This window comes from Salarias fasciatus, assembly GCF_902148845.1.
Source record: "Salarias fasciatus chromosome 23 unlocalized genomic scaffold, fSalaFa1.1 super_scaffold_20, whole genome shotgun sequence".
Lineage (NCBI taxonomy): Eukaryota > Metazoa > Chordata > Actinopteri > Blenniiformes > Blenniidae > Salarias > Salarias fasciatus.
Genome location: NW_021941230.1, coordinates 11443840 through 11468517, shown reverse-complemented (window position 1 = coordinate 11468517; position 24678 = coordinate 11443840). Strand labels below are relative to the sequence as shown.

The 24678-nt window shown below is 50.2% G+C and overlaps 1 protein-coding gene across 1 annotated transcript in view; it reads right to left on the bottom strand.

Annotated features, from left to right (window-relative positions):
* Positions 1-4453: 4453 nt before the first annotated feature.
* The window catches only part of ptgfrnb (prostaglandin F2 receptor inhibitor b), a 32838-nt gene continuing 12613 nt past the window's right edge, over positions 4454-24678 (bottom strand). The window contains exons 6-15 of the mRNA XM_030086134.1: positions 20406-20552; positions 20132-20292; positions 19918-20038; positions 19275-19494; positions 19011-19198; positions 16113-16220; positions 6983-7169; positions 6768-6886; positions 6614-6664; positions 4454-6023 (exon numbers count right to left, since the gene is read on the bottom strand). Of these exons, the coding sequence (XP_029941994.1) occupies positions 5911-6023; positions 6614-6664; positions 6768-6886; positions 6983-7169; positions 16113-16220; positions 19011-19198; positions 19275-19494; positions 19918-20038; positions 20132-20292; positions 20406-20552 (1415 nt within the window). The 3' untranslated portion in view covers positions 4454-5910. The remainder of the gene's footprint in view (positions 6024-6613; positions 6665-6767; positions 6887-6982; positions 7170-16112; positions 16221-19010; positions 19199-19274; positions 19495-19917; positions 20039-20131; positions 20293-20405; positions 20553-24678) is intronic.

The following is a 24678-nucleotide window of genomic DNA, read 5'->3' as shown; positions in this document are numbered from 1 at the left end:
AACCGGGGAGACGCGATGCAAAAATCGCCGAAGCCCCGGTTACAACGCCGCCGCCGCCCCGGGAGGACGGATCCTTTATTGCAGCCCATCATTCATAAGCGCGGGACGGAGCCCCGACATCCTGACGAGTCTGGCTGCTTCCTGAGCTCTGGCAGGGCATCGGGAGGGAAGACGGGGCTGAAATTACATGAGGGACCGCGGAGCCCCGGGCGCTGCCGGGATCTTCCGAGATGTGTTAATTCGACAACATACAAGACGCCCAATCCCACTCTTCAATAGGAGGCTCTTCTCTAACCCCACAGCTGTTGAAATTACTCAGCGAAACGCCGATCTGGGGCAGACTCGGTGGTTTGAAACGATCACGATTAATCCTCAGGGTTATGAAATGCATATGTTGCTCATCAACTCGGAAAAAACATTCCAGAATTAAAACGGTCCTCTTCGACAGTTCAACGCTGGTTTCAATAAACTCTATGTGTTTTATCGACCTTGGAGATTTGATCCCAAACAAGATTACCGAGCGCTTTGGGGCTCCTGTTGTAAAAACAGATAAATGCTCCAAGTTTTAGCTCGAACAAGATGTCTTCAAGTTGCTCTGCATTTTCATTGCGTCTTCAGTTACTCTGGAAATTGCTTGATAAAAGCCAGAATCGACACACCTCTGAGGAACTGGTGACCTTCAGACACTGACACACACACACACACACACACACACACACACACACACACGTTGAAATTCTTCAACTGTAACCACAACAATCCCAGGAACAGGCGGCTCAGCGAGTGTAAACACCTCGGTGTTATCTCACAGACTTCTCTGGGGTCTGGAGCTACTGCGCGGGGCAGCGTGGGTAAACGGCGGGTACGAAAAGGGCCAATCGGAAGCGGAGACGGGGGGGGGGGGGGGGGGGGGGGGGGGGGGGGCCCTCGGCGTCCGCCGCTGTGGGGCGCAGGGAAAAAATGCGAGTCGACGTGAGAAGACGGCACATCTGTTTCACCTCTTCACGCTGCAGAGCGGCAACTTTTGACACCGCCGTCGGCGAGATCTCACCCCACAGATGGCCGCTCTGCCGTCGGCTCCCGCTGGCAGACAGGAAGTGGATTAAACAGGCCTTCGGCACAGAAGCTCTCAGCACCTGAAGACATTTGAGCGCTGCCGGTTTTACGAGTAAATTCAAACGTTCACTTCCAAAGAGTCCAGAAGCTGCGCATCAAACACTGAAATTTGGCCGTTTCTAAAGATTATAAAGTGACATCTTTATGTTTCAGAGACTGAAGTTGTGCAACACCGGAGGAAGCAGCTGTTGGGATGAGTCAGCCGGCGACAGGTCGGTAACCCGAGCGTCCCGGAGAGGAGGAGGAGGTCCGTCACAGGTCAGGACTGAAGAATGTTTCATGGTTGAAAATGCAAGGAATAAGGCTAGAAACTCATTTTCAGTCCCTCAGGCATTACAAAACATTAGAACACAGTGCAAAACTGGAGAAAACACTGCTTGAACAAGTGAAAGTAACAACATCAACCTTAAAGGGATACTTCAACATTTTGGCAAATTGGCCCATTTGGCACAATTCCTTAGTCATTTCAAACAGCATACTTACTTTTTTTGCGAGGCCAAGCTGTTGTTTATTCAGAGGTGAGTCGGGGAAGGTTTTCGGGACGGACACAATGGAAGTGGATGGTATTTTGTTCTCCCCCGTCAAACTCATCAAATACAAAATCCAACAACCCCAAAACACTTTGGTGGACACATTATAATCCGCACATTCACTACGCTGTGAAATATTAATGCAAAATTACGAGATTGAGTTGTTTATGCGAAGATTGCTACGACGGAACTACTTACTAAACATGGCGTCTGGGCGTAGTGATCTCAAAAGAAAAAGTAGTTCCCAGTATTTGCTTCAGTGTCGTAACGCTACAATATTATTTGTTGGTGTTTCACAGCGTAGTGAATGTGCGGATTATAACGTGTCCACCAAAGTGTTTTGGGGTTGTTGGATTGTGTATTTGATGAGTTTGACGAGGGGAACCAAAAATACCATCCACTTCCATTGTGTCCGTCCCGAAAACCTTCCCCGACTCGCCTCTGGATAAACAACAGCTCGCCCTCACAAAAAAAGTAAGTATGCTGTTCGAAATGACTAAGGAATTGTGCTAAATGGGCCAATTTGCCAAAACGTTGAAGTATCCCTTTAAGTTTGCATGTTCTCCATGTGCGCTTGCCAGGTTTTCTTCTTTCAGTTCAAGAAAAACATGTTTCAGGGTAAAAATGTGGGCAGAAATTCAAGTTAAATAGTTTTTTTTTTTTTAAATGTGGTACTGAGAAAAAAAAAAAATCTCATTTAAATTGTAACAACTGCTGTGTTTCTGTAAAAACTAATTATTTTGGCAGGCAGCAAAGCAGTGTGCTTCACGGGGGGGGGGGAGAGGCGGGCTGGTGTGAGGGAGCCGGGGCTTTGCCGAGCTGCTGCTGTACACATCAGCATCGATTACAATGAAGATGAGAAAAACGTGTCGCCTCTGGTCGACTCGCGGGAGAACAAGCTGCTTACTTCCCTCCATCCACGCGCTGCTAAATTTTTCTGTCTGAATTTCCCCTTTTTTTTTTGTTATGTGGAGCAACCCTCAAGCGGTGACACGTTGGGAGTCGGAACAGCAGAAGCGTACAGTGGCGAACGAGAACTGAATAAAAAAGAAAACAGGAACTCTTGTTTCCTCCGTTTTAATCGCACACGTCGATTAGAGAGGAGGACGGTTGAAGCTGCGACAAACGGTCCGTGAGAGGCATGAACGCCACACGTACAGGGACGGGAAAAAAAAAAAAAAAAAAAAAATGGGTCAAATGGACCCTGAGAGAGAACAAGAGCACGTTAGAGAGGCCACAGAGCCAATCAACACCGGATCCCTCCTCTCCCTCTGCTCCACAGAGGACGACGGATGGATGGAGGGATTGTTGTTAGTTAAAAAGGTGCAAAAAAAAAAAAAAAATCTAAACCCAGGAGAGTCGGTGAGGTTTCAACTCATCTGCATTTCTCATCAGGAGGATGGGTGTGAAGAGGAAAGGATGGCGCGACGATATCGCAGGGAGCAGAGGAGGAAGAGAAAAAAAGCAGCCGTCCAACGCGGCATTATGAAACATTTATTCTCAAAGTTTTTGAAGAGCTTCTTTTTTTTTTTTTTCTTCCTTTTTCCCCTCCCCATGAAATGTTTGGGAGCGTTTGATTGATTGCTCGCCCAGAGACGGAGGAGGAAAAACCAAATTGGCCCACATTTCTGATCATCACATCCTCTAGAAAAAAAAAAAAAGAAAAAGGAAAAAAAGAAAACCTCTGGATAAATAACGGGCCCCAGCAAATTAGCATTTCTGCACGCTCACCGCTTCTGGAGAATAAGAAACACGAGCCAAAAAAAAAAATAAAAAGAGTGAAGTCAAATGTTTCAAATTGTCTTAGAAATCTATTTATTTAAAAAAAAAAAAAAACATCATCGTATTTCATCGTCACACTAACCGCAATCATATGACAAAGAAAAGACACTGAGGAAACCTTGTGGTGTGTGTCGATGCTACTTGGTGTGTGTGGTTCACTCTTGAACATTCAGGCACAGAGTCGATGATAGTGGCGATAGTGGTCCTCTGAATACTGCAGCGCACACACACACTCTCACACACACTCGCGCACACACACACACACACACACTCACCTGTGGAGTCGGTTCGATTGAACTGGAAGCTTCTAGAAAAAGAGTCGCCGTCTGTCAGGCTGACACGCCCGTTCGTGTGCTGCTCAGTTACGCACGATTTTAAACAAATTATTGCCAAATTTAAAGGTTTTCTAATAGAAAGGTGTGAATCGGGGATAAAGCGGCTCATGAGAGAAGATATCTGGCATTTCTGTCCATTTCTTCAGCGGTAGACTTATCATTTCGTGTGATTTTCTGCATTTAAAGCCACATATTCATCCAGACGTCTTCATTTTAAGCTTCCCTCCGCTCAGCACAGCATCAGCCAGCAATACGATGAGGCTGATGTCAAATCGTTTAGCCCGAGTCCAGCCTTTTTCGTGAGCCGGGGTCCGACTGACCGCGGCTTAATATTGCTCATATAAAGATCTGACATCTGCTCAAAATGTCCGTTATAAAGATCGTCGTTCAAAATCACACACCAAGGAAAAATGAAAAAGCTGCATTCAGTCTGAGTCGCTTCAGGAAACTCGGTATGAAACCTCTGTGTGTGTGTGTGTGTGTGTGTGTGTGTGTGTGTTGATGTGGGTTCACACAGCAGTCGACGCGACATCACCACAAGTTCATTCATTTGCAATAAAAACAGACATACGACACACACGCATACACACACACACACACACATACACACACACACACCAGCGGGGTCAGAGCCGACGCCATCAGCTCCTTATTGCAGGTTTATCTCATAAATATATTTTCTCTTTCTGTCTTATTAAGTGCAAGGTATTGTTTTTAGAACATCTGGAAAAAAAAAAAAAAAAAATCGTAGAAACGGTTCGGATCATTTTGAGAAACGCGCTCGCCGGATGGAAGGGCGTGCGGCTCGACGTTTCCCGGACTGTCGAACTGCTCCTTTAAAGATAAAGTTCCCTCAGAACTCCGCCGTCGCAGGGTTTCTTGCATCACCCCCGTTAAAGGCAGAGTCGTGTTGTTCTGCGTCGGCGAATCGACAGCCAGGGTTCTTGTTTTTCTTTTTCCGAATCTGGATGCAAGAAGCTTTGATGCCGTCGAAATGGAACCCTGCCAACGACTGGCGTTGCCCGTGAATGACATCATACCGTCGTTATAAAAAAAAAAAAAAAACAGCACATGCAACTCTTTGTGCGGCACTCACACGGAAACACGCACGAGACTCGGGCAAGGAAAATAAAAAAAAAAAAAAAACAACAGCTGGATACATTTCTGAATATTTATAAAAAAAAAAAAAAAAAGAAGAAGAAGAAGAAGGAGGAGGAGGAAGAGTTGCTCGCCGCTGCCACGCCTCTCGCGGCTGTTCAAGTGTTGATCTGGCGAGATGAACCCAGCGCGTCTCCGTCAGGTCAAAGGTTGGCACCGTGTACAGAACACCTCACACACAAACACACCGAATGCATATCTGCTTGTAAAGCTTAAAAACGTCTCTCGGTTTTTAAAATGTCTTAATTTTCCACAAAAAAAAAAAAAAAAAAAAAAAAAAAAAAATTCTAAAGTCGAGAATAAAGGTAGATCTCGTCTCTTTGCTGAAGGTAGGAACACTCCGGGTTGGTAGTGCAACGCCTCCCGACGACGAGCCGCTGCGTGACAGAACAAGGCTCAGGTTCAGCGTCGGCCGTCCTCACGGGAAAAAAACCCCCCAAAAAAAGGTAAAAGAAAAACAACGCTTGTAGTCCGGCCGGAGCGCTCCGTTTGTTTCCCTTGTGGTTGAAAGAGGCAGCAGATCCGTTGAGTGATCCTCGATTCCCAGGTGGCAGTGATATCTCCCGAGTCTCCCGTTCCGCCCGGACCTCCGCGGAACGAGTAAATCTGCATAAAATTCTCCAGAAGCGTCGAGATTTCTTCACGGAAACGGAAGTCTGGAAAGGCTATTTCTCCACTGAAGAGTGGGGAAAACAAAAAAAAAAAACAAAAAACAAAAAACCGTCCCCTGCTCCTCCACTGCAGTTAGAAAAATCCTGAGCACCTTTTTTTTCCCGTTATTTCTTTTAAAGCACCGCGTCCAAAAAAGCCAGAAGTCCTGGGAGTATTTTTTTTTTTTTTTTTTACTCCCAATGGCCGTCGCCCGGGAACAGCTGGGTGTCCCAGAAGTCGTCCGTGGACGCGTGCCGGCTGTGTGTGTGGTGGTGGTGGTGGTGGTGGTGGTGCTTCCTGTGCGCGCTGCAGTGTGTGGGCGCCGGGGAGAGTGTGTGTCAGTCCATCTCCAGGTCCATCAGTTTGTTGCGCGAGCGCGGGGTGTGCGTGGCGTTGCGGCAGCAGCACTGGGCGCAGACCAGGCCCAGCAGCAGCGAGAACAGGCCCACGCCTGGAAACACAGAAGACACAAACTCGTCACTGTCCGGAATGAACCGCGACGTGTGTGTGTGTGTGTGTGTGTGTGTGTGTGTGTCGCTGCACCTGCGGCTACCGCGGCCGCCGCCTCCTCTACCGACACAACAGATGCTAAACACATGCATAATGGATGGCGTCGAGCAAGGTCTCGCCATTTTTACGAAAATCAGTGCCAATTAAAGGCGGTTTTGATCAATGATTCCGGTCGTCTTCAAACCCACAGCGCACAGGCGGCGCCAGCTGTCAGACACGTCCCAAATAAGCCCGAGCGAAATGCAGAGGAGTGCAAAAAAAAAAAGAGAGAGAGAGAGAGAGAGAGTGAGTGTAGTCTGTCGGCCAGCAGCTTCAGCGAGGACGTCGGCGCTGACAGCGAGCGGCAGTGATCCCAGCGAGCCGAGCGGTTCTCGCTTTTTAAACAGTTTGGGTGACATATTTCTGCTGCGTCGAGATTCTCTTCCTTGCAAAGCTCCGCACTTTAGAGGAGCGGCGTCCACAACGCCGACGACAACACACGCAAACCAGACAAATAAGGAGCGAACGGCGGATGTGCGGCGGCGATATTACCCAGCGAGGCCGACGCGCCATACAGGAGAGGTAATTTCAGGGAGTCCCACACTGGAGGGGAGGAGAGAAAAACACAAAATGCTGTTAAAAAGGAGAAACGAACAGAAACAAACAACCCGTGGTTGCTTTTTTTTTTTTTTTTTTCCCACCTCACCTGCGAATTTGACAGTGAGGAAGACTCTGGGCGACGTCAGCTCCTTGGCTTCGGTCCAGGCTCCCGTCGAGGCCGAGAGGTACCAGGGAGTGGCGACGCAGTGGTACTCGCCGCTGTCGCTGAGGAACACACACACACGCACACACGCACGCACACACGTGAATCCTTCAGACAGCCGAGTCGGATCCCGGCCCGCCGCCGCCGCCGCCGCTCACCTGTCCTGAGTGCCGAAGATGTTCAGCAGGTAGGTGTGTGCGTCCCGGCGCTCGACGGAGACGTCGCTGGACGAGTTGCGATCGGACCTGGAGACGACGCCGAAGCGGTCGACGGCGGCCACCTGCGCGGTCGTCTGCCCGCCGCGCAGCCTGGTGAAGAACCAGCTCACCTCGTAGGCCAGGTCATCTGAGGGAGAGAGAGACGTTTAGAGGCGCCTTGTAAAACAATTTGGAAAGAAGCGAGCCCGGGTTGTACACACACACACACACACACACACACACAAACATCCTGTCTGCGACGCTTCCACATCCCGATCTGAGCCGACGCCAGAGTCTGAAGGCCGCCAGCCGGGAGGAGAAACGAGGAGCTAATCTGGCCGCTGCTCCGCCGTCACGCCGGCGTCTGCGGCGATAAAGACCTCGAAACACACACACACACAAAAAAAAACAAAAAAAAACAGACGGCCAGTCGATGCAGCCGCGAGATCTTTTTGCGTAAGAAGCGTTCGCGTGAGACTCCGGCTGCTGCGTTGCTGTAGCCGAATTACGCAATAATCTGGTGCTCAGAGGCAGAAACTCCACCGCCTCGTCCTTCAAATTATGGATAAGTTTATCCTGATAACAAACGGCCAAAAAAAAAAAAAAAGAAGAAACTAATTCATTATCGCCGCATTAAAACCACTGCTGTGTGTTTTGTTTGGGCGTTTTTTGTTTTTTTTTTTTTCCTCCTCCTCCCCTGGCGATAAGGACGACGGGGAGACGGACACACGTCAGGAAACCGACGATGGCGAGGACAAAAGAGAGAGAGAGAGAGAGAGAGAGAGAGAGAAAACAGGGACGAGAATTTGTGATAATAGATGCAATCTAGGGAAGGAGAGGGGGAGAGAGCTAATTATTTCCAAGAGTAGAGAGAGAGCGAGAGAGAGAGAGTGAGAGAGAGAGAGACACAAGCACAAACCAGTCATTAGTCTGTCAGGGAGAAAGGGACTATTAGCACTGTACCTCCTACACACACACACACACACACACACGCACGGACGATGTCTTAGTCATCCTCTTGTCATTTAGGAGACAAATAGAGGATACGGATGAAAAATAAAAGGAACATTTACAAACGACAGCGCGGAGAAAGAAAAAGACAAATGATGATGAAAAACAATTATGGAGGGGGGGGAAGAGAGGCAGGAACGAGGAGGAAGAAAGAGGAGAGGAGAATGGATGGAGCAAATGTATAATGAAGAGAGAGACGGAGGAGAGGAGCGAACCCACCCAGAGCAGAGTAATGAATCACATCTCAATTTCTCGTCCCCCTAATGGTTTTAATATTCAAGCGCTACATCATTAAAAATCAGTGGTAGAGCGAGCAGCAGCAGTAATAACACTGGCCTCGCTCCTGGTTTAATGTCTCTCTCTCTCTCTCTCTCTTTTTTTTTTTCTCCTTACATCCATCACCTGGAAACTTCAGCCTTTCTGTGAGATCAGATGTTTGCTGAGAAAAAGTCGCTTTAGTTGGAGAAATGTGCAAAAAATTAAAAAAAAAAAAAAAAATTCGAAAACACCGAAAGCACCTTTCGTGCAACGTAAAAGTCATGAACGGGAGGGATTAGGACGCAGCACAGCTGCTGAACTCGGGGCCTCGCGGAACGCGGTCCAGCGCGGTGAGCCGGGGCAGCTGCTGTTTACACAGCCGCATCCCGAACCGCGTCGGCTCGCGCAGAAACGCCAAAAAACCTCCACAACAACAGTTTCCTGGTTCGGACGCCAGTGGGTGCCGTTTGTTTTTATAATGAAACCACACACCCATACACACACACGCACACATAGAACTCCACAGAAAGCCGATAATGAGGCGTTTGCTGGAGTCAGGAGTGCTGGAGCAGGGAGGCATCTATCACCAGCTCCCCGGGACCCCCGATGCCTTCTTCTCCGTTTTAATTATCCATTTTCGGCGACTGCCACAGCGGGGAAAAAAAAAAAAACCCCTAAAACAAGTACTCGGAGCTGTAATCCTCGCACCGTCCACATGAGGCCTGCCTCAAAGCCTCCGGCCTCGGCTCCTCGGAGGGTCCCCCCCGTGCGCAGGCGGGGTGAGACGCCGCCAGGACCCCCTCCTCCGAAAGGCCGGCCCGTTTATGAGGCGGGGGGAACGGGAGGGGCGCGCGCTCAGGTTGACCCGATGCGAAGATCAAGGCGGATTCAAACGGCCGGGAGCTTCCGCAGAAAGTCCCACCGCCCGCTCGCTCTCCGTCACCCGAGTCGGACGAACCGATTCAAAGACCCGTCGAGGCGTCGAGGTCCTCAAGGTGAAGCTGATGACCAGACCGAGAGACCTCTATTCCCGTGCACATCGTCTAAAATCTATTTAAAACCACTGTGGGACGAGCAGGATTACGTAGTCTCGTCATCCGGAGACTCGGCGGCTGACAGTCAGAGCGAGCCGTCTCCGCCGGTGACACCGGGTTAGCGCCCGACGCCGTCGCCGCTGATCAAAGGCGCGTTTTTTTTTTTTTGTTTTTTTTTTGCATAATTCCTCCGTTACTGACGCGTGAACTCGCTTGTTCGCTCGTTTCCAACACCGGCGTTCGAGGACCGGAGCTAAAATTAGAAGGCGCCCGCCTTCCTCGCAGTTAGCCTCCGTCCCTTTAACTCTCTTTGTTCCTTGACGGCGCTGCGGATTTGAAACGCTCGGAGAGCAAGGAGATTATTTTGTTTATTAAACAGCCGTAAATCGGCGGCGGGAGGCTCTCTGAAAGCACATCCGGAGAGCGAGCGGCGTCGCCAGAGGCCCCCAGCTCGCCCTCCTGGGGGCGGGGGGGGGGGGGGGGGGGGGGGGGGGGAGCTATAGGAGGATCCCGTCTCCATCCGGCCGCACAGCTTCGTGCCCACAGCTGTTCCTCTCAGGACTGTGGAGTCACGCCGTCCCCCACACGGAGCGCTTCCCCCGCCGTCCCATGATCCCGCGCTCTCCGACCTCCTCAGAGACGTCACGTTACTCAAGTTTGCGTTTTTGCAGAGTTTCGACTGCGAAGAGGGGAGACTTCTGGTGCGTCTGCATGGAAACGGTGTTCGGAGGCACTTAAAATGCACCGTTTCCATGGAAACGGACATCATTTTCCAAGTTTTTTTTGTATTTATTTGGGGTCTAAGATGCTGCCAGACCCAAACGTGGACGCCGGGGTTCGCCGCGGCCTCGCCGAGCAGCGGGGGGGGCCACGGGCTCCTCTGATTGGACGGCGGAGGAGAACCCACAGTGCATCGCTAATAGAATATCTGCTTCCTGTCTGGGCTAATAAAACTAAAATGGCTGTCGGTGGAAATGAAGACGGTCTGATTGGATTTCTCGGGATTAATCCCTCGAGGAGAGTCCAAGGCGTAAAAACTGCCTCGAACACACACACACACACACACACACACACACACACACACACACACGACTGACAATTACCACCAGCATTGCTAATGAAACCAAGTGTGTGTGTGTGTGTGTGTGTTCCCTGCTCCATAAAGCAGGACAGCACTGGTAGAGTGGAATACTAAACACTATAAAAACACCATTTAGCCCCGCAGAAACAAAGCGCCCCTCGTTACTCGCCGCATGCTTAATAAGAGCGCCGGCAGAGGAAGGCAGATATTACGCGGGATTGATCAGAACACACACGAACCGCCGAGAGCTCCCGAACGGGGACCGACGCGGACGGGACGCGTTTTACGCAACTTTTAAAAGCGTTTCGTCAGCGTCAGTGGTCAATTTACACAAGCTGAAAGTTAAATAGTCGTAGAATAGTTTGGTTTGTGAAAAAACCAGATGTTACAGGATAAACTCTGATGGGGTTTTTTTTTTTGCACTGTTTATTCGTCAAACCTCCCGATCGGCGCCGTTCTGCAGCTCCGCCGCTCAGGTCTCTCCCTCTTTTGTGTGAATATCACCAGCCAACACGTGTTACGGCGAATGTATTTTTCACGAACAGCAGGCCGTCTCCGGAGACTACCCTGCAGCTTTCTCCCAGCGAAAAAAAACAAAAAACAAAAAAAAAAACAAGTTTCCTCCCCTCTGAAGCGCGTGTTTATCGAGGAGTTTGGCAGCGAATTCGCCACAAGTTTCGAGCGTGAGCCACGGCCGTCTGTATTTTCGGGGTTCCCGTCCTCAAGGTCTTCTGCCCGCCTTCCAACGCCAGTCATAACAGAGGCGCTCTCATCCCGCCCTCAGTCTGGCGACCCTGAAGATCCTCCGTTTCCAAGGATTTCTCCGAGGCCACCATCGCGGCTCCCACTGCTGTTTAACTGGAAGACCTAATGGAGTGAAAATGATGGCAGCCGCTCCGCCGCCGAGGAGCATTTGTTCGACATTTTCGATTTGCGTTTTACTCTTCCCCCCCGTCCTTTCCTCTCTTCTTAAAGCCCGCTTTTCCTCCTTTCATACCCTTCTTTTAAAGCTCCTCTTTTAGTTGGCAACCATTTGCTCTACTTTTTTTTCTTTTTTTTTTCCCCTCCAGTAAAAATAACCAGAGCGAGACAGTGTTTGATGTTTTTGAGTCGAGACTCCGCTGAACACCTGAGAGAAGAGGGGGGGTTTTGATATTCTCGCAGTCATCTGGAGGCCACTGGATATTAGCAGCCTCCGTAAAACTGAAAGCTTTCACAGGACTTCAGAAGGCTGAGAAGTGATGAATTCAGATGATTTTTTTTTTTGTTGCTTTGATCACTATAAAAATATAAAAATAATAATTCCCCTCCCCGCATTAATGAAGCATTACTCACATCCAGATTCCATCCGCGATTGAACGGAAAAATTTACAGTGAGGATATGACTACTATCTCAAAATAAAAGCCAATCTCAATTAAAAATAGAGTGAAATTGTGCCTGTTTTTACACCCTGACAGCGTGGTTTTGAGCTTAATGATAAGTTTTCTAGGATCGATAACTGATAAGATTAGAAGTGTGTGCAGTTTTGGCTGTATAAGAAAAACTTCCCGCACTTTTTTTTTTTTCCCCATTTTTCAATAAAAAAGAGCAACTTCCTGCCTGCTGGACAACCCCATTGACATAATGACCTCCTTAATGAGGAGCTGGGTATTAAACTGACAGGTCTCCAATGATTATCTCTTATTTTTTTCCTGTGCAGCTTCCCCACAAACAGTTAATGGTGTGAGAATCATTCAGCCTTCCTGTCGTCGCTCCGCTCAACAACTCTTCCCATTCTCTTCCCTCGCCGCTCCGGCTGGATCCACATTCACCTTCCCCTTCCTTTCTCCCTCGTCCTCGTCCGTCCCTTCGGGGAAAACTTTTCGCGCGGCGCTCTCCAGCCGCTCTTCCCTCCCCATTTACTGCCTGCTCTATTCACCCTCTCCCGGCTTTAACAATCGGTTTTAGCTCCCTGCACTTCTCCTCATTCACTCCCACCTTCTCGCCAGCTTCTCTCTCCAGCTTCCCCGTCTATTCTTCCTCTACCTCGTTCTGTCTCCCCGGCCGGCTAACGGAGCGTGAGATTGGCTAATTAACGGCTGCCTGTCGGGCCTGCAAAGACAGCTGGGTTATTTGGTGCGAGTGGAGAGGAGGGAGGAGAGACTGGGGAAGAAATGGGGAGCGGAAGAGGCAAGAGAAGCCTCCGCCACGGGCTGCAAAAAAGCTATGACGAATTTAGATTTTTTTTTTTTTTTTACAGCTGTTAATCAGGTGTATATTTTAAAAAAAAAAACATCTACGGCCGAACTCGGTCCACTCCGCCTGTTTATACGCTGGGAGCTGCGACCCCCCCAAAAAACACAAATCCTCACTAAATTGCGCCTCTCTTTCTGAGAACATGTGACTACTTGTTTGTAGCATTTGCGCATTCCTTGCGAATTTCACCTTTTCTGTATTTACATGACCGAGGTTCCCATTTTCCCAGAAACATAACATCCAGAAACACACTTGAGAAACTTCACAAGAGGCATTAAACAGCCGATTCCTTATTAAAAGTGCAAAAGCAGGTTGTTATTTGACTGAACGCCGTCTACCGACTGCCGGAGCGGCATGCCAGTCATTCCATCGGTAATGAGCGCTGCATGCAGCGGCACGCCGAGCAGCAACGCTCCACAACACAGGGTCAAAAAAGGAAAAAAAAAAATAAATCAATAAAAGAGCCAGGTTATCCATCATTTTTGGATCACACTGCCGGCTTTTACAACTTTTATTATCCCGCCATGAATCAACTCCTTCACGGCCCGACGGAAGCAAAAGAGTGATCACCCCGCAGGAGAGCGGTGGGCGACCGCTACATCCCGGGCCGTAAAAGAGGAATTCACAGGTTTCAGGACAGAAAACCACAAGGAAAGATGTGAAAATAAGAAGGAGAACTTTTTTTTTTTCCAAGAAATTCTTTGGGAGTCGCGGAAACACCAACACAGATGTCAGTGATGTTGACATGAGAGCTAGCTAGCTAGCATTAGCCGAAACGTCACGCTGCCAGAACGCATTTTATAGACAATTCGCTGCGTTTCGCACCACAAAGTAGCATTTAATTTGGATTTATGTTGAGATTATACTCAATTTAGTTTGGTTTTCATGTGTACAACAACAGAGAAAAACTTTCAAAAGCTGTATGAACTGACAATAGGATCTATGAAGGTTTTTCACTAGACTTCATTGTGAAACATCAAATATGCTTTTTATTAGTTTCCTAATTTTTCTTTTTTTTTTTTAACCAAAACTACCTGGAGCACCGATGCAGTTTCATGTAACATTTAGAGGCCTGACTCAGCCCCACAGCAAATATGATTAGTAACTGAATAAGCGGCGAGAAATCATCAGGAATGCACGTCGTAAAAAAACAAAAAACAAAAGCAAGCAGGAACAGGCGAGGCGCTTTCGGGGCCGCCGCCGAGGAATGTGCAAACCACAAGGAACACGCTCCGGGAGTGAATGGAGCGTTGCTCAACCTTTCCCAGAGAGCGCCTGATCTTAAATTCACACTGAGTCACAAAGGTGAGACGGTGTGTGTCAGCGTGCGCGTCACTTCCTGGAGCAGGTAACAGAGGTGCGGCCCGATAACGCGACGCGCCGTCACACCCTGAAAGAACACAGTGTGCGTGTCTTTTACTGCTGTTCGATCCGTTTTTCAGCGGGGATATCTCGAGTTATGGGAGTCCGTGGCAACAGTGTGCGTGTGTGTGTGTGTGTGTGTGTGTCGGTCGGATGAGGAAGTGACAGTTTGGTTTGTGTACAAGGCGGACACACCTTTGTTGATGCACTCGATACCGGCTCAACGGCCCCATTAACCACGTCATTCAACCGGTGTGTCACACGCACACACTCGTGACACTGCTGGAATTTTTTTTTTTTTTTTTTTCCCTTTAACTGCGTGCGAGAGTCTAAATATATCAGGGACTCAAACGAGCGGACTGAAAAAGCTCATCAGGTGACGAATCGGCCCCAGAGAGGAGCCAGATGTTCGGCTGAGGGCGAATTACCTGATCACTGGGCTCAGGACGCCCGTTCTCAGCCTCGGGCTCGCCGCAGACGTCTGGGCCAGCGACGCCACGTGTCTCCGACGTCTGACACCGACAGATGTGCCGACGCGACGACTGACCGGTCAGCAAAAGTTAGGCTGCGCTCTTCCCGCCAATAAAAGGCTTTAAATATAACATTTGACGGGGAAATACAACATTTAGCTGTCAGGAATATAAAGGACTTAAGTGGAAGACCCCAGAAGATGATTAGTCGACAGCAATTAATTACAAAAAAAAAAAAAGCGTCTTTACATCCATTACTCCGCGCCTTCCCTCCCACGCGGTGATGTCCCGTGTGTAAGCTCCCACGAGGCCGTTCAGCTGTGAAGCCGCGGCGCACGTTTTCCCCCGCGGTGCGGCTGTCTGAGAGCGCACGCTCCGTAACCGCCAGCCCGCCGAGCCCCTGCGGCGCCGCGCCGGCTCCGAGCGAAGGCTTGTGTTAATGTATGGGCATACATTACGTGCACGGCTCCGAAACACTGGCACGCACACACACACACGCGCACACACACACACGCTGGCTCCATCAGCTCAGCGCACAGCCGCGCTGCAGCAGCCACATGTTGGGCTGAAGAGGTGGATGCGGAGGGAAGACGACGGCGAATCGGTGGCAGATGGCGAGAGGGAGGTGGCGAGTTATGCACGGCATCATCTGATGTATTTAAGCTGAAGGAGTGCGGAGCGACAGCGGAGCGGAGGGGATCGGAGCAACGCGCCCGCAATGTATGTTTAAAGGGATGGAGAGGAGAGGCAGAGGGCGGAGGCAGCGGGCGGAGGCGCCGCCGCGTCTCCTCGTCCACGGGGAGCTTCAAAGCGGCGTGGCGCGGCGTGGCGCGGCGTGGCGCGGCGTGGCGCGGCGTGCGCGTTAACGCAAATGCTTATCATGATTTATATTTAACGACCCCTTTTCGGCGCAGCGGAAGCGTTTCCCGCGTCTTCAGGGAAGGGCTGCGGGGCTGCGCCCCGTTTCCATGGAAACGGAGTCGGAGCCGTTCCCAAAAAAGTCGCCTTTTCAGCGGCTTCCGAGCGCCGTCGCCGTGTAAACGCCGCGTGAGAACATCCACGGAACTGTAACACTTTCTCATCTAATTAAAAAAAAAAAAAAAATGTTTTCATGTTTTACATCATTACGTCATCCTTTGAGCCACTGTTACGAATGAAAACGCCGAAACGAGAGCAGCCTGGCATGAGAGAATCACCTTGTGCGGCTCCCACCGTGAAGCCCAACCGCACTTGTTTACCTGCAGCTTTGTTTTTAACCTCCAATAAAGAAAAGAAAAGAAAAGAAAAGAAAAGAAAAACCACAATCTGGTTCCATTAACCTCAAGCGAGACGCAGGAGGAAGCGGGAATGTTATCGTCTGCGGCGCGATAAGAAACCAGTATTTCAAGCAGATTCACTCGGGAAAGTGAAACAATGTCGAGCACTACCTGAATGTGTGTGTCTGCGAGTGTGTGTGTGTGTGTGTTAACAAGAGAAAGCGTGAATTTGTTTGATGTGTAAAAAGCATTTGAAATGCAGACTTCTGTTATTAGCAGTGCAGTTGACAGGTTGGCAGGTGTGTGTCTGTGTGTGTGTGTGTGTGAGAGAGACTGTAACTGATCCGTGATGATAGTTCCGCGCGTGTGTGTGTGTGTCGTACCGGTCTTCGGTGAGGATCCGGAGACGCCGAGCGAACACTCCATCTTGGCCGTTTCCCAGGGATAAACGCTGTTGGTGTCGGAGTTGATGGCGATGGAGAAGGACGGGCCTGAGACAGCAAAAACAAATAAATAAATAAATAAACAAACAACAGACGTCAGTGACACTGAGCCGCAAACAGTATCTACATCCCCGAGGAACTAAAAGCGAGCTGGGAGGAACACAGTGCCGCGCTCGCACGAAGGCGCATGTCCGGGATGAATTAGAAATCAGACAAATGAAAACAGCATTTAAGCGAGACGTAGCCGTGGTTCAGCCCTCCGCCCCCGAACACAGTCCCAGCTGTCTGGCTGTTCTGCACCCTGAACTCTCTCCTGCATGATTCAGACCGTGTGCAGGTGGCGTGCCGATGCCGATCAATCTTTAACGCCATTAAATATCTAAAAACCCCCACGACACAACTCGTGACGCTGTGAGCATTCAGGAAGGCGGCAGGCGCTTGATTGATCGGCGTTAAATCGGGGAGATTTCACGGCACTTTTTTCACCACGCGATCGAATTAAAATTGGTTTTATGTTGAGGTTGTGTGTCTTTAATCGCATTTACTGTACGTAACAACAAAGACAACCACTTGTATGAGGAATCCAGTTCTAAAAATCCATTGAAGTAAGCATTAAGAGTGATTTTTCTGGTTAAACTTCAATTAAAATGCTGTTTTCACGTGTAAAGGAATCAGGAGGAAGGCCACTTTCATCAAATCAAGTGTGATCGCCTCTTAAAATAAACGCCGACGTCTGTGCATTTGTGTTTAAGTGCAGCGTTCAGTCATTTCATTGTGCTCTCGAGTCATGTCTCACAACATTTACCCTGACAGTTCTCCCTCGGAGAGGCTGCCTCACTCACGCCGTCACACACGTCAGACACTGTAATAAATGCGCTCGAGCTGCCGAAATATTACGAAGAGTGGGCAGATTTCAAAACCGTCGTGAGAGGGTTAAAACTCCACCGGCGGTAAACTGGGGTTTCGGGGTTTAGCGTCTTGCTGAAGGACGTCTCAAACTTCCTAAAATTGAGATAAAATGCTTTTTTTTCCTCACTTCACAACAATAAATGTTTAAATATTAATCCGTTGTCTTTGATTTCACTGTTGTCAAAATAGAAAATAAGCCCCTGACAGCTCGAAAAACCACCCTCACTCAGAACTCCCCAAAATAAGAATGTCGACAACAACAAAATAAAATGTCTCATTAGTTTCCAAGTGCAGCAATAAGGAAGCATTTAATGATCAAACTGTGTCATAGCTGCCACTTTCCACAAACTTCAGTCCGGAGAAAGACACACAACTTTTTTTTTTTTTTTTTGTTTACTTGTTCTAATATCTACCCACTGACTCTGCTGCAACGATCAGAAAAAAATCCTGAAAACACTGATTATTTGACAAACCCGCGGAAAAGGAGGTCATCGTCCAACATGTCTAGATAAAACCCAAACCGCACACTGAAGATGCCATGTTTTTCTTTTTTTTTTTTTCCCAGAAACCACGTCGCCTTCATGTTCCAGCCCGACCATACATTCACTCAAACTCTGAATTATTCAACGGGGAAAATGCGCCGGTGAGACTCTGGATTTCCGTATAGGAGCGCGGAGAGGATCCCCACGCAGGCAGCGACGCCACAACACGCCTGAAACATTCAACGTACAGCTGGAACGCCGGGAGACGTGCCAGTTTGTGGAAACGTGCGCACGCACGCACACACACACACACACACACACACACAGACAAAGACGAGTGAGTGCACACAGCTTCCGTCCCCTAAGGCGAGTATAAGAGCTTCTTGAGAACGGCTAAGCTTAAAACTTGAATGCCGCGTGTGTGTGTGTGTGTGGGTGCTCGACGTGGGGGTCAGCTCAAGATGTTCGACTTGGACACACACGCTTGAACACTTGAAAGATTGCGCGCACGCGCGCGCGCGCGCACATGCAAGCGGAGAAAGAAAAGGGGGAAGCGGCGGCGCGGATCTTCGCAGCTGGCTGATTGGCCAAAGGGCTTCACTTTGAAGATGTCCCAGAGAGAGAGGGAGGGAGGGACGGGCGAGGGAGGGGGGTGAGACGCTGAAAAGACGGTGGGAGGACAAGAACGGTGAGCCGTGCGGAGAGAAAGAAGAAGCAATGCTCAAGGGCTCCTGCCGTCCCCTGAGAAGATCTTTAGTTTATCTTCTGCTTCTTCCCTGCTAAGCCGTCGTCGCTCTTCTTTCACTCTTTAACCACGCTCTCCAAGCCTCTCGCAGACGGCTCCAAATGTTCCATCCTGCCTTTTTCCACCGAGACGCAGGAGAAGATCAGTTTTCCTGGCACTTCCTGTTTCGCAGTGTCCGTCCCTAATTGTGGCTCGCGATTCACAAAAACACACGTTTATCTTTTGGGGAAAACCGCTAATGAAGAAAGCAGGACTTGACCCTGACCTTTCCGACCCTCTCGTCATTTCTACTTCCTCGTTTTACCGCCTTTCTTGCAGCTTCTTTGTCTGCAGGATAATGACCTCCCTCTCCTCCTCCTCCTCCTCAGCTCAGTCCACTTCAGCGCCTCGCCCTCCTTGTGGCCTCGGCTCCGGCTCCTCCTCGCGCCTCCCGCTCCGCGGCCGCGATCAAAGACGGTTAAAGTAGGCCAGTGGCGGCGGTGGGCGTCGGAGGGCTTAAGGTGTGCGCGCCGCGTCTTTATTTCTGCACGATATTTGGGGAGTTTATGCTGCTCGTCATTAAGAGTGTGCGTGTGTGTGTGTGTGTGTGGGTGGAGGATGTGTGTGTTCGTCGTGTGTCGAGGAAATGTACACAACCAAGCGGCTCACACGTCTCTAATAATAGACGGTTACTTCAGCATCTTAATCCGGCGTTTTCCTCACCGTTCTCCTGAAAGTTAATCCGGACTTTGTTGGACTCGGAGCTGTTGGCTTTGGTCCACGTCTGTCCCGGCTGCTGCTTGGTCCACGCCGTGATGTCGCACCAGTAGTAGCCTCTGTCGGACAGCTGGACGCCGGCGAGGCGGAAGCGGAACTCGGCGGGGCCGGACTTGGTCAGGACCAGGCTGTCTCTGAGCGGCGAGGGAGAGAGGCGGATGAGTCGAAAGAAGTCAGAGAGCACGCCGGCGTGTTTTCCCGAGCAGGTACCTCCTGTTGGGGTCCGTGGCGCCGCCGTGCGACAGGACGTTGTCCGGGCTCAGGGTCATGATGGTCCTCACGGTGGCCCCCAGGCTCTCCTGTGATTGGATGAGCACGGAGTACCCCGCCTCGCCCAGGTTGTCGGTGCTCACCGTGCAGCTCATCTCGAAGGTGGCCCCGCCCACCGACGCCTCGCGGATCCGCTTGGCCGCCACGTTCAGGGACGGGTCTGGGAAAAAGACAAGGTCGCCACCGAGTCGTCAATCGCCGCTTGGCCCGCCGGCGGAGGCGGAGGCGGAGGGGGGGGGAAACCCCGACGGGAAGCGATCAGCGATTAGACCGTGAAGTTTTCCTGATTCAAAGCAGACGGACACAGCGAGCGCTCACAGCGCCGCGGTTACATCATGGCTCAATTAGCTAAATTGAGGTTACAAAGTTCAACGCAAGAGGCTGAAATGGAGAGAAAGTCAGTGCGTGTGTGTGTGTGTGTGTGTGTGAGAGAGACAACAATAGGGCTGTTGTTGAGATTTTTCTGTGAAGTCTGGAAATTGAAGACCGCACATTGGAGGCGATTCATCAAACTCCGCAGCGGCTCGACCAGAGGAGACGGACAGCACAGGGCGAGTTCGTGACACATGCGCAGCATTCTTACGTTTGGCGTCCCATCGTACCACCAGCGGCGAGCTTTTGGCCTCGGCGGTCTTCACCATGGCTCCCCGGCTGCTCACGCTCCAGGCGGACACCGTGCAGGCGTACCGGCCCATGTCGACGTCCTGTGAAGTCAAGGCGAGCGAGTCGTTCACCGACACGCGATTCCGCTGCGCCCGTTCGAACACATCGACCCTGCGGCCGGCGGGGTTGGCTACCTGCGTGCGGAGGAACCGCAGCTTGAAGGTGTTGGGGTGAACCCTGCTGAGGGACAGCGCGCCGCTCCGCAGCCTGTCGGCGTACCTGGAGTCGGACAGCAGGTTCCCGCTGCCGTCCAGGGAAGCAATGGGATGCGGCGTTTGAGCGTCGTCCGCTGTGCCTGATGGGAATTCCACAGTGTCTGATTCAGTCTGGAACACCGCTGATACGTTAGTTTTAATAAAAGTCCTTTTGGGGGGGGGGGGGGGGGGGGGGGGGGGGGTTTCAGCGTACCAGGAAGTGGGGTGTGCTCCCAGTCGACGCCCAGTCGTCCCCCGGGAGACATCTGAGTGATGTTGGTCACGTGGCACGACAGCTCAGTCGGTTCAAAGGTCATCCGGGGGCTGACGCTGGCCTCGAGGCTCAACGAGAAGCTCGGTTCTGGAACGAGGAAGAGAGAATCGTACAACTGACCATTTTCTAGCTGCGCGGCTGCAGGTTCAGACGTCGACCCTCTTCACTCAACGGGGTTAAAAAGTGAAACTTTTAAAATGAAACCTCTAACGTCACGAACGTAAATCTCAAGGGAAGAGAGATTTAAAGAGAGATTTTCATCATGGATGCCTCAGAGAGTCACGGTCTGCCTGATCTGCAGGGTGAGGCGGAGGAGGAGCGTCTAAACTGTCACAGCAGACCAGGAAAAGGTTCATATCGTAAAGGGAACATACCGATTTACTGAAAATATTTAGATTTAGATGGATATTCAGATGAGAGATCCTGATCCTGCAGCAGTAAAGCCATAAAAAAAAAAAAAAGAAAAAAAAAGAAAAGCACATCGTCATCTGCAAATGTGCAGATCAAGTCAAGCCCTCCATAAATAAAATGAATAAAGCCCAGAGGAGAGCAGAGCGTCTGACCTCAACCTGACCCGGCAGCTCTGAGATCAAGCGGAACAGCAGGTGCCGGACTGACCTGAGAGACTCGCAGCACTCTTCCTCTAATGAACACCGAAAAAAATCCCTGCAATGAGGAAGACGGACTAAAGCCTCTCGTTTTTCAGTCCTCCAGTCCGTTCCTCTTTCACAAAAGGAAGTTTGTCTCTTTGCAGAAAGAGTCGAGCATTAAATTATCCCAGTAATGAAGAGGGATGAATTCCGCGCCGCTCTCGAGCAGGGAGTCTGCATCTTGATGATTGAACAACTCCCGGCATCAGAACGCCGCGAAGCGAGTTGCCGCCCCCGGAGAGAAGACTCCCGACCCAGCGGGGCGTCGCTTTCATCAGTCGGCGCCAGGCTTCGTCACCGCGCCGCGCTCCGACATGACCAGACAAATGCCGCATGAATCCGGCGTTTTCCCGTCCTTAAATAGAGGACGGCGAAACCGAGCCAGGAGGGACAGAAATAGACCCGCAATAACACTGCGATACACACCTCATGGCACACAGTTAATAGTGTTGATAGTGTGTGTAGGCGGAGAGGCAGGTCCCTCAGTCAGACATCCAGATTGCACCTTTTTCCACGCCAGCGAACAGGAAACACACAGATTCCCACCTGCCGAACGATGCGATGTCCACACACACACACACACACTCTTATGTAGCATTAGTAAGTAATCCGAAGCGCACGCCACCAGCCAACCAACACACACACACACACACACACACACACACGGCAAAAAAAAATGCTAAAAATACAAGTTCATGCAAGTGTGTTTGGACGAGGAGGTGGCTTGCGTGATGTCAGTTGGACGTCACACACACACACGTTGACTCATGCACTCTCACCATCTGCTGTGAACACACATACACACACACACACACACACACACACACACACACACACAGGACACACGAGGCTCCTCTGCCAATTAGCCGTGCGCTGCTCTCCGTCTCCAACACTGAGATTTATTTGGTGGAGCGGTTCAGCAGCTCTGGGTTTCTGCTCGGTCTGGAGAGAGAGAGCACAGCACGGAACAGAACTGCACCATGAAGCCCAGGGGAGTAAAATATGGGCGCACGCATCCGTCACACACACATCAGTACCACCACCAAAATGCCCACTTCCATAAACCGGTACTGCAATAACCTTCACATTTACCCTTAAAAAGTTTATTTTTGTTTGTTGCGGCATAAGGAATTGCGACTGGAGTAAGGTCAAAAAAAAGAAACTCTGTGATATCAGACATCATTACTGGACGAGTTCCCATCTGGAGAGCGGATATAAAAAGTAAAAGATATCCATGAAGTCACTCTTTCAGCTGTGCAGTGTTGATTTTACTCCATGACCTCCCCGGTTTCACCCAAACATGTAATAACCAGTCATCAAATATCCATGTTGAACCTCTGCGCTGGAGTTCAGTGGTGGAGAAATCAGTGTAAAACAAGCTGTAAAAAAAAAAAAAAAAAAAACAGAAGAAGAAGAAAAGGCTCCATTAGCGCGAGGCTCGGGGAGGCAGAGCGAGGAAAGAAATAGGTCAGTGTCAATAACACAACAAACTTCTTTCATCGCGCCGCACGCGTTCGTGTTGAGAAGCCGCTCTTTGCTTTATGGACTCGGCAGAATTGTGACAACTTTCATTTGCGACCGTTTTCTCTGATATTTCTTTACGAGCAAATTAGAAACTACCGATTGCTCTCATTAAGGATTAGTCCTCATGAAAACCTAATGTGCTGAGATTAGGAAAACATTTAACAATCATTTGAAGAGTTCCAACAATGGAATGATTGTGGTAATTACAGTAAAAAAGAAAAAAAAAAAGAAGGATGAATCTCTTCACGGAGAACAACTTCGCTCGGCCAAAAAAACACCCAGAAAGCACGCGGGCCGCCCTGTTTCCTCCAGCGCGTGCACGTGTGATAGAAATCCCAGATATGAATCAAGCGCTCGAGCCGTTCCCACTTTCTGTCAACACGCACCTCGCGTCTCTCCCAGGACGGCGGGGAAGTACGGGGGCCCGCGCTCAACCCAGCAGATGTGCTTCCAACGTCGCCGATTACAGCTAAAACAACACGCCGTCCAACGTCAGATGAAAAATTGATCCCGGGGACTGGAATTCCCACCGGGAGGTTTCGGGGTTTCACTCGTTACCCGACATTTTTTTTTTTTTTTTTTTTGATAGTGAAATATTCAACGTTTTCCTCAAAACGACGAACGATCCCCGGCGCCCGTACGATGTATAAAAGGCTAAATAATACATCCACCTCGAATAATGCATGAGGAAGTGTGAAAATCACGCCAGCATTTGCTCAACACAGAAAAGCAGCGGGGAGCAAAGACGCTGAAGGTTTTTTTTTTTTTTTTTTTTTTCTTTTCCAGCAGGAGCGACGGAGAGCCGGAGCACGGATGCTAAAACATCAGGGAAGCTCAGACTGCAGCTTCACACAGCCCGTGGCCACGCGCAGCCGCCTTCATTCAGCCGCTTTATCTCCCACTGAAGGAGAGATTTTTTCCTCACTCAGTTTGCAGAACTTGCTGCAGGACGCATCTTAAACGGCTTCCTCGGGGGGATGAGGAAGTCACACAGATAATCCCGTCTGAAATAAAGTTGACAACTCTTTTATACAGATTACCCTCGCACGCAGAACACAGCCTAATTAGATCACGACAAACATTCGCCGGGCTCCCTTTTTTTTTTTCCTTCTTCTTCTTCTTCTATTGGAGGCGATTTGCATTTTTTTTTCCCTCCTTTTATAAGCAAATATCTGGAGCAACTAAGGATTCGCCGGCTTGCTCAGAGACAGGAATCGCACCGCCAACCCTGAGAAAATGGCGAGCTTCCTCACAGCTACGGGCGCCGCCGAAGCAAAACAAACCCAACAGATGGTGGGGGAAAAAACACTTTATAAGAGCGGCGGCGGCGGCGGCGGCGGAAGCCGCGGGCCGTGTTCAGACGTCGGCGCCAATACGGCCTCCGCTTCACTTCAGCGACACGGCAAACGCACGCCGGCCGCTCGGAGCGCCAAACGAAAGACGTCTGGCCTCCGTCGATGTCGAGAAATCCCGGACACGCCTTCATCAACGGGTTTGTCGGCACATTTAGCGGATTACAGACGGAAACCTTGCAATTTAAAGCCACCTTTGGGACGGTTTTGGCCCACGAGCCTTATGTTCGACACCCCAGCCCAGGCAGCGGAGAAGCACGACACTCAGCTGTTCGTCTCTCCGAGCGACGTTGACTGAACAGAAGCCGGGGCGGCTCAACAAAGGGCTTTCTGCAGCTCAGATCTGCTCTCAGAAACGTTTGAGATCGGCGCTCGACGGAGCCAGAAGATCCTTTCATGAAAGATTTACAGGATGAGTCCTTGATCCAGAGGAAAAAAAAAAAAACCCCAGAAAAGCTCCAGTCGTTTGTCGCGTCGCTCCCGGAGTCCGGAGACGGTGACGTGACGTGACGCAAACAAGTCAGGGGTGTCAAACGTGAGGCCCGTTCGCCACAATCCGGGCCGCCAAACCGAAACGCGAACCCAACCAGCTTTACGACGAAAATAAAACGTCGATTATCTTAGCAACCAACCACTAATCCACAAGGAAGGCAGTGACTGCGGCATATTTTTCTCCTCCACTTCAGG